Source organism: Natator depressus, chromosome 10 (genome assembly GCF_965152275.1).
Source record: "Natator depressus isolate rNatDep1 chromosome 10, rNatDep2.hap1, whole genome shotgun sequence".
Lineage (NCBI taxonomy): Eukaryota > Metazoa > Chordata > Testudines > Cheloniidae > Natator > Natator depressus.
The window spans coordinates 83,688,311-83,697,452 of NC_134243.1; the positions used below are offsets into that span (position 1 = coordinate 83,688,311).

The 9,142-nt window shown below is 48.8% G+C and overlaps 1 protein-coding gene across 7 annotated transcripts in view; it reads left to right on the forward strand.

Annotated features, from left to right (window-relative positions):
- PPIP5K1 (diphosphoinositol pentakisphosphate kinase 1) overlaps window positions 1-8,785 on the forward strand; it is a 135,508-nt gene extending 126,723 nt beyond the window's left edge. For 6 of the 7 annotated variants that reach the window (XM_074966724.1, XM_074966727.1, XM_074966728.1 and 3 more), the window contains one exon: window positions 6,955-8,784. In XM_074966724.1, coding sequence (XP_074822825.1) covers window positions 6,955-7,739 — 785 coding nt within the window. In that variant the 3' untranslated portion in view covers window positions 7,740-8,784. Of the gene's footprint in view, window positions 1-6,954 lie in introns of all 7 variants that reach the window. The other variant, XM_074966726.1, reaches the window with a different exon arrangement.
- The last annotated feature ends 357 nt before the right edge of the window (window positions 8,786-9,142 follow it).

A 9,142-nucleotide genomic window follows, 5' to 3' on the forward strand; every position in this document is an offset into this window, starting at 1 on the left:
TCTGAGCATCTCCCCGAGTGTCCTGCCCCATCCGATGGACACTGACAGCATTCACAGACCTGCTGCTTCCAAAGAAACAGTACACCCCAGCTTATCAGTTGCACCTCAGATCACCACTCCACTGATCACATAGCACTTATACTTGATTTCACTGTAAACATAGCTACATTTATTTAATAAAGGACAGAGATTCAAGTGGCGGCAAGTAGAACTATTGGAAACATGCTTTACATATAAAATAAAATTGTAACATGCATCCTAGAGCCTAGACTTAATTAACAAGATTCTCTCCTGTCTAATCAGGTATTGCTCACCCAAAATACTTCAGTGCTTTGCAGTCCGGCATGGCTGTGGCCCTCTTTCATGAGATATTGCACTCCGAAATAGACCAGAACATTCTGTAGCCGGGCATCTCCCATAGTTCTGGAGTCTGGGCTGTTCTCCTCTCACTGCACCCTCATAGAGGTGGCTCAGTGTTTTGAGTCTGCACTCCCTGGCTGTGCCCCCTCTGCTCTCACTAGCTGCCGGATTCTCTGCTGCCTCCTCCACAGACACTGATGGCTTCTGTTGCTCTTGCACTTCCTTTGCGATTGGAGCTTCTGCCCAGCTTTTGGGCAGTGAGGCGCAACATTCCCTCACCTTCCTGGCTCAGTTAACCCCACAAGGGTTTAACCCTCCCTGAGCCTGTTCTGCAGCATCTCCCTGCAGGCTCCTCTGTCCCTTGCAGCTATGGCAGAGCAGCCCAGAAAGCACGAGGTTTAATTCAAGCAGTGCTCTATTTGTGAGTCAGCCTTCCCAGGCTTGGTAGGTGGTGACTGGTGCCCAGTTTTCCGTCCCTCAATCTGTTAGGTCCCGGAGCTAGAAGTCAGACAGGCAGGTGGAGCCTCTGCCCACCAAGGCAGCCGCAACATCATTGGAGGGGGGGGGGAATAGACCAAGAACCCCAGTGCAGAGCAGGAAAGGCTCTAAAAGCAAGTAGGACCCTGATTACTTGACTCATGGTAAGTCCAAGGGGACCCCTGCAGAACAAAGAGCGGAGGTTTGTGGGGCCACAACTCCCCCCCACCCCACCCCCACAATCTTCAGTGAGTCCTCAGCACCCTGAGGAAAGAAGCAGGGCTTCTAATCAGTCTCCCTCCCTCCCTCCCAAGCCAAGCAGAAGGATTCTGACAACATGTCCCCTCTCCCCCCAAAGGGAGTGGATTCAGAGCCAGACCTCTGCAGAGGGCTCCAGGCCCTAAGGAAGACAAGCCATAAAAAGCCACAGCAGAGCTTCTGTGCTCCCAAAGTGCACTAAAAAAAGTTAAATCAGAAAAGGAGAAAAAGGGAAGAAAAAACACAAAAATCCATGAGATACGAGGCCTGGACTCCTCTTCCTCCCCCCTCCTCCACTGAGAAAGGTGAGCTGTCTGACTCTGAATCTGAACAGGGAGTGGGGGAAATGCAGCAAATTTCCCCCTGAGAAATTTCAAGCTATGTGCAGCCAGGTTGTTTCCACTATTCCAGTCCAACCTGAGTGGGCTCCTGAGAATGAGCCTCAGAGTAAATTTCTTCCCACAAAATCCTCCCTTGAGGCTCCGACACCCGTGCGCCCCTCTGAGGAGGAGGTGACTAGGGATGATGGAACAAGCCTGGTAAGAGAAAACACATTAACAAGAGCATTTCAGGCTCTTTAACACTGAAGAACCAAAGGGCTCTGTTACTGACAGAGGGCAGATGCTGCTGGAGAGTCTCTTGCCAGGGATAAGGCTATTCCATCCAGGGGTGCTTAAGGTAGAACTTCCCCTCTGCGGGAAGGATGGCGATCACTCCCAAAAAGGACTTTGAGGTTCTTCTGACCTCAGACTGCCTGCATACCCTCTATCTTGTACCAAAGCCCCACTTTTCTTGCTGCACGTGCATATTTCATTCTTGGTGGTGCATCAGTTTGGGTCAATCCACAAATGCAGTCCTAGGGATGTATCAGATAGAAAAATATTAATGCCATTGTACAAGGCGCTGGTAACACCTCATTTGGAATACAGGTGTGGTTACCCTTGTTCAAGAAAGATGAATTCAAACTGGAACAGGTGTAGAGAAGAACAATTAGGATGATCAGGGGAATGGAGGACCTGTCTTCTGAGAGGCAACTGGAAGAGCTTGGCTTGGTTAGTCTAGCAAAACGAAGGCTGAGGGGGGGTATGGTTACTCTACAGGTACATCGCGGAGTATATAGCAGGGAGGATGAAGCAGTATTTAAACTCAAAAGATAATGTTGGCACAAGAACAGATTCAGGCTGGAAATTAGAAGGCTTCTAACCATCCAAGGGGTGAGGCTCTGGAACAGCCTCCCAATAGGAGCTGTGGGGCAAACAACTTAATTAGTTTTAAGAGAGCTGGTCAAGTTTAAAAATGTGATTGTGTGACTGGGTTTTTGTGATGGTGGGTGTCAGGGCTCAGCAGCCATGGGGCTCGCTGCTCGTTTATTTCTAATGTTTCTAAAAGCTCATGTTTTGGCTGACTACCTGCATGGGTGAGGAAGAAATCCCCCACCCCATCCCGCCCCAGTGTATTCCTCTGGTAACCCTGGCCTTCATAATTACCTCGCCTACAGTTATGGATTGCTTTGCCACTCTCAATTTAAAGGATGCTTACTTCTATATCTCTAGCCGACATAGTCGTCGAAAATGTCTGCATTTAATGGTGGCAGGGTACCTTTTCCAGTACAAGCTTCTCCCATTAAGCCTGTCCACAGTGTGAAGGGTCTTTTGAAAATGCCTTTCTGTGGTAGTGACACATCTGAAAAGACAGGGTATTTTTGTTTACCCATATTTGGAGGATTGGTAGCTAAAAGGTGCTACACGTGAGGGTCTGTCATTTCACATCACAGTTATAGTCTCCCTCTTTTTGGATCTGGGTCTGCTTCTTAATATCAAAAAATTGAATTTCTATTAAGCTCAGAATTCCTTTTATAGGTTCTATGCTGGACTCAGTAGCAGGGAAAACTTTACTTCCAGAGGACAGGTTTCTAAAAATGGAGCAAGTGGGTTTGCGGATTCAAGCCTGCCAATCTTGGAAAGTGATCATCTTCCTGGATCTTGTGGGCTTGACGGCAGCTACCACTTACATAACTCGGTTTTCTCATCTCTGAATGAAACCAGTGCTGCACTGGATGGCTCAGGTCTACATACCCAGCCAGGACAGTCAGAAAATATTCGTCACCATGCCTCAGGATGTTCTAAATTCACTGATGTGATGGACAAACGGATCAAATACTCTGAGGCGTCCTGTTCGATCCTCCTTCGCCCCCAGTCATAGTAACGTCAGATGCAGCCAACACTGGATGGGCAGCTCATTTACACTGGTTTACAGTCTGGGCTTTTTGAGAAAATGTATTTGGAATTAAGAGCCAGCCCATTTGACCCTCAGATCATTCCTTCTTCATATAAAAGGGGGGAAGGCTATTCAGGGAGCACTGGATCACGCTCCTGCCATGCGTTACACAAGTAAGGAAGGGGGGCCTCATTCTTTCCAGTTATGTGCCAAGGTGGTCAGATTATGCGATTCACAAGATCTATCTAATGGCCCTGCATTTAGCAGACAAGAGCAATGTGCTAGCAGCCTCAGCAGGGACAGTTCTCAGATTCACGAGTGGTCTCTGAAAGATCCAAGTATGCAAGACATCTTCCCCTGTTGGTATTATCCCAATGTAGACCTGTTTGACAGCCAGTCAGTCCATTTCAGATGCCTTCCTTCTACGTTGGGGAAGGAGCCTTCTGTGTACCCCCCTGCCCCCCAACACACCTTGATTCAGAAAGTGGTGACAGATATGTCAGGACAGGGCAAAAATTATATTGATTGCCTCAGCTTGTCTGAGACAGCAGCGGTCCATGAATCTGCATCAGCTGCCAGCAGGGCTTTACATGCATTTTCCTCTGTGTCCAGATCTCTTGTTACAGCAACAAGGCAGGATCCTTCATCCAGATCCTCAGTCTCTTCATCTCATGGCCTGGGCTGTCAGATTTTGGCTACTCTTAGTAGTCATGTTCTCGTTGGTATAGAATGTCCTGCTTAATACTAGAAAATTGCCTACTAAAAAGGGTTACTATTTAAAATGAGCTAGATATGTTGCTTGGATGCAGGGAAAATATGATTTTCCAGTTGCAGCTTCCATACCCTGGGCTCCCAGCCAGGCCCAGAGGCACATGTGCTCCCCACTGCTGTAGCCCTAGGCCCCCAGGAGCTGGCAGGATTGACTGAACTAGCCCAGGGAGGAGCGGCTGGAAGGTTCCTCCCAGAGGCAACACGTTGGGTGGTCAGTTGGCCCCCCCTTCACATTGTGCCCTCCCAGGAGGCACAAGTCCTCTCTGGTTACAAGTAAGGCCATGTCAACACTTACAAGCTTAGAGCAGCACAGCTGTGCCACTGTGAAAGTGCTTGTTTAGCTGTGTTTTGCCGACGGGAGACAGTCTCCCACCAACATAGCACCATGCACACAAGCGCTTATGCTGACAAAATTCATGTCTCTCAGGGATGTGTTTTTTCACACTCCTGAGCCACAAAAGTTTAAGTGCTAGTGTAGACGTGGCCAAAGTAACCCTCATATATTCTGGACAAGGAGTAGCAAGTTACGAGCAGCTGGGATAAAAATTCACCCTGTTGGCATGCTCAAGGCAGAGCCCCAGAAATTCCACAGTTCTGCAGCCTTGGAATTTGCCATGGTATCCACCCCTTGCCAGAGAACCCTGTTCCAGAATCTCCGCTTTCCACATTGGAACTGTGTGAACCAGGCAGGCATGAAACAATAATGCAGGTACAGTCATCCCCAGGGACTCTTCACTTTGGCACCTTAACAACATTGACATTTACAACGAGATAAACTAAACTAGTTAATAACTGATCACTTTAAACAAACATCCAGCTAAAGTGCTTATCCATAGTTCCAAACTGCCTCCCCTGCATCACAAGCTCCAGCTTCCCCTGGCAACCTCATGGTGCACTTGTGTTGTCAACGCAGAAATATGTGGTATATTCAAAACTGAAAATGGGGGGAAAGCTTAATATTAAATACAACATCAAGATGATAACCCAGGAGTGACTATACTGAATGGATTAATTATTTTTAGTTTAATTAAAAATCTATACCTTTTAATTTAAATTTAAGTTCTGCAGCTTTCCACTCTGGAATGCCCCTGAATCCAGAGACTTTTTGCTGCACACTTTAGTTCTCCTGGCCACAGAGCTCATGAGGCCCTGTCTCAAGGATACAGCTTAGGGCTTGTCTATGCAAACATTTAGTTTGTGGCAAGCTGGGGTGTGAATTACCCGCACTAGCCTGTATCAGACAATGTCCATGTGGGCTCTGGGTTTGTTAATGCTCTTTGATCCTGTCAGCTTTGAAATGGGACTAGAGCAAAGGGCATTAACAAACTGTTAGGCTGTAAGCAGGCTCCCCATGCATAGTTAGCCCACAGCAGGCTAGTGTGGGGTAGATTCAGACCCCAGCTTTCCGCAAACTAATTGTTCACGTAGACAGGCCCTTAGATTCTGTATTGAGGGTGATGCAGATCCCTGGAACCCTTCAATCCTCAGTAAGTTACAATTCCCACAGGGCGATCTGTCTGCAGGTCTGAGTCCCAGTTAGCAGCCCTTAACTCAGTAAGATGCTATGGTCTTGCTGGGTTCTGATATGCAAGCCATAGTTTTATGTACACCTAAGCATGTATCCATGCTAGAACCTACATCTGACATGTAACAAGATCTAACTGGTCCACTTATTTAAATATTTATTCTGCATCCCTGTTCTTTGTAGCAGGAGTGCAGTTGTGGTTCTCAGTGATAGCTTCATCCGGGAGTAAGTTTGCATGGGGGACACTATCCATAATGGATCCGTAATGCACATTTCACAAGGACATGATGGCCTTTAGAGTTCTGGAATCCCGACCAAGCTTTTATCTAGGGTTGACAGGGCTCATGAATTAGCACTTTCTTCTGTCTGGTCCCATGGCATCCCAAGGAGACACTATGGCCAAATCTTGCTGCATCATGGGCAATCAAAATATCTACCAACAGGAGAAAATAATTCAGAAAACCTATATCACGCTTTATTGCCTTTCACCCACTGCAAAATAAAAGAAGGTGACTATTCCATAGCCTAAGGGTCCTACCCCAGACTTCAAATTATGCACTACAAGACCAATGGCATCACTCTCTTTAGGGAGTGTACCTATGGGAAAAATGTGCAGAGCAGCTACATGGCATTTGGGCTATCTGTTTGTTTATGGCCCACTTACAATTTTTTGGACTTAGTGGACATAATATTTGATAGTGGAGTCCTATAGTCTGCAGAAGGGTATAAATAAATAAAAGGATGTAATGGCTTGATTTTTCTTCCCTTTCCATTCCTGGGCTTGATGTTAGTTACGTCCACTATGTACAGAATTGCCAGATGTACATTTGAGAGAGAGAGAGTTGGCTCTTCATAGAATCATAGAATATCAGGGTTGGAAGGGACCTCAGGAGGTCATCTAGTCCAATCCCCTGCTCAAAGCAGGACCGATCCCCCAATTAAATCATCCCAGCCAGGGCTTTGTCAAGCCTGACCTTAAAAACTTCTAAGGAAGGAGATTCCACCACCTCCCTAGGTAACGCATTCCAGTGTTTCACCACCCTCCTAGTGAAAAAGTTTTTCCTAATATCCAACCTAAATCTCCCCCACTGCAACTTGAGACCATTACTCCTTGTTCTGTCATCTGCTACCACTGCTTTGAGTAGGGGGTTGGACTAGATGACCTCCTGAGGTCCCTTCCACCCTGATATGCTGCCTTCCCATTGGAGGGAGCAGTCAGGTGCTGATGTCTGGGAATGTGCTACATGCCATTTAATAGGCTTTTCGGCACAGACTCTGGCTGAGGTTTTCAGCTAAGTACTGACTCTCTAAGTGTTTGTCTGACGTTTTTTGGAATTGCTTTGCAGACAGCAGTGGTCCTTCCAGCACTGTCTCCAGTGCAGGCCCCTCCTCCCCGACCTCAATGGAGAACTACGCTCGCTTCGGCTTCACTGAGAAACCTTCCATCAGTCCCCAAATAAGTGAAGAGCGACTGAACTGCCAGCCCCCTGAACAGAGTGAGATGGAGCCCTTGGGGGAGGCACTTGAGTTGGAGCTGGGTGGGTCTGGGTCCTTGGTAGAGAACCCCCTGGGAGAGATGCCAGAACAAGGCCTGATGAGGGTGCCGGGGCTCTTGGAGGTCCCAGAGCCAAGCAAGGAGGAACCATCTGAGGATGTGCCAGAACAGGGCAAGACCGGGGTACTGGAGCTGGGCAAGACCAGGCTGTCTGGAGAGACATCTGAAAAAGATGAGTTGGTGGAGCTGGAGCAGGGTGAGGAGAAGCCAGCTGGGGGAACATGGGAGCTGGGTGAGAAAGGGAAGCTGGAGCCAGGTGAGAGAGGGCTGTCTGGGAAGATGTCAGATCCAGGTGAAGAGGGGCCAGCTGGGGAGATGTTAGAACCAGATGTGATCAGGCCACTAGTGCCAGGGGAGACATCTGAGCTGGATGAGGAGGAGCCAGTGATGCAGATGTTGGAGCAAAGTGAGGGGCAGCTGGTGGAAATACTGGAGAAGGAAGAAGAGGAGCTGTCCACAGATAATGCTGTATCAGATCAGCATCCATCCAGTCATCCGTATTGGGACCAACAGCTGTCCAGTGAGAACAGTGTTGAGGACGAGCAGCCTGCTAGTCAGCAGGAGCTACAGAACTAGCATCTCCCTCTGTGGCAAGCATGCTGGGAAGAAAAGAGAATCCCCGAGACAGTCAATGTCTGGAAGCAGTATGATTCCCCAATTGTGGAGTGGACTCGGCTGTGCCCATGTCTTGCGTAATGTTTCTAGCCCTCCAGTCAACCCGCTGGGCAGACGTTACATCACTCCCTGCACAGCAGCTGGCACTCCAAAGCTCTGACTATAGGAGACTGGTCTATGGGTCATTCAAGGGACAGGGGAAAAGTCTGTTCTGTTCAGAGACACCAGTCAGCTTGTCACCACCTGACAAGGGACACGCATCCCTGCCTTCCTTAAACAGAAAACAAAGTCAGCCCTGGGTGAGCAGGGGCAACTCCCACTGAAGTCATAGGGAGTGCTTTGGCTTGCTTTTTCAGCGGCACTGGAGCCAGGAGTGAAGGGGAGGTGGGTCCACAGCTGTCAGGGTAATGAGGCCAAAGGAGGTGCCTGCTGCCTGCAGCTGGTGTCAGCCCACTGACTGCATGGAGAGGGGCACAGGGTCTGGCAGACAAGGGCATTGTGGCAGCCACAAGCCTCATCAGAACATACAAGAGCTGCATGTTTGTGCTGACCAGCTGCACTGTGGTGTTGGTCTCCTGCTCTCTGGCTGCTGGAATATACCAGGGGAGGAGATTTGAGGGCAGCTTGAGGATCTTGGTTAAGCTGCAGTGTCCTTGGAAGCAGGAGAATGATCCCGAGGCTTGGCAAGGGTGCGTGATGAGAGTGCCTTTGTAAGCTGGTGGCTTCTGGAACGGAGAAATCCTAGCCTGCAGGTTCACGACAAGCCTGTTCAGAAATGGCTTTTATGTGACTGAATGAAAAATAGGTAACACTGGGCATTGCCTGCTGCCAAACCAGCTCCTTCCTTCTGTGGGCCCTGCTGCCCCTACCCAGCCTGACTGCTTCACTTGCCAGGTCTGGTAACTGTCTGCTTCTCTCACCTCGCCTGTCAGTCACCCCCAGGTGGGGATGGTTGTGGGGGGGCACAGAGGCAAGTCTGATTGTAGGGAGAAACACTGGTGGGGGGCATGGGACAGAGAGGGTAATGGGGGTGGGATGGGAAGCTTTACTTGGAGCACTGCAGGGACAGGTTGGGGACCACTGCTTGTGGGGGGACCCCTTTCAGTGGCTGACCCTTGTGTGTTCCCTTTGGGCTGCGATTCTGCAGGTAGGGGCATGGTGCCCACTCTAGGAGGGGTGCACGGCGGGTACACAGACGGGTCTTTCTGGTCCCTGAGGGCTGAATGAGGTTTGAGCTCTGAGCCCTGCAGTGACAGAAACAAAGTGCAACTGCTTTTTGAGCAAATCAGGTTTTATTTGTAAGACACTGATAAGGAGAAATCGCTATTGTGAATAAAGTACAAACTATTTAATATATATTTATG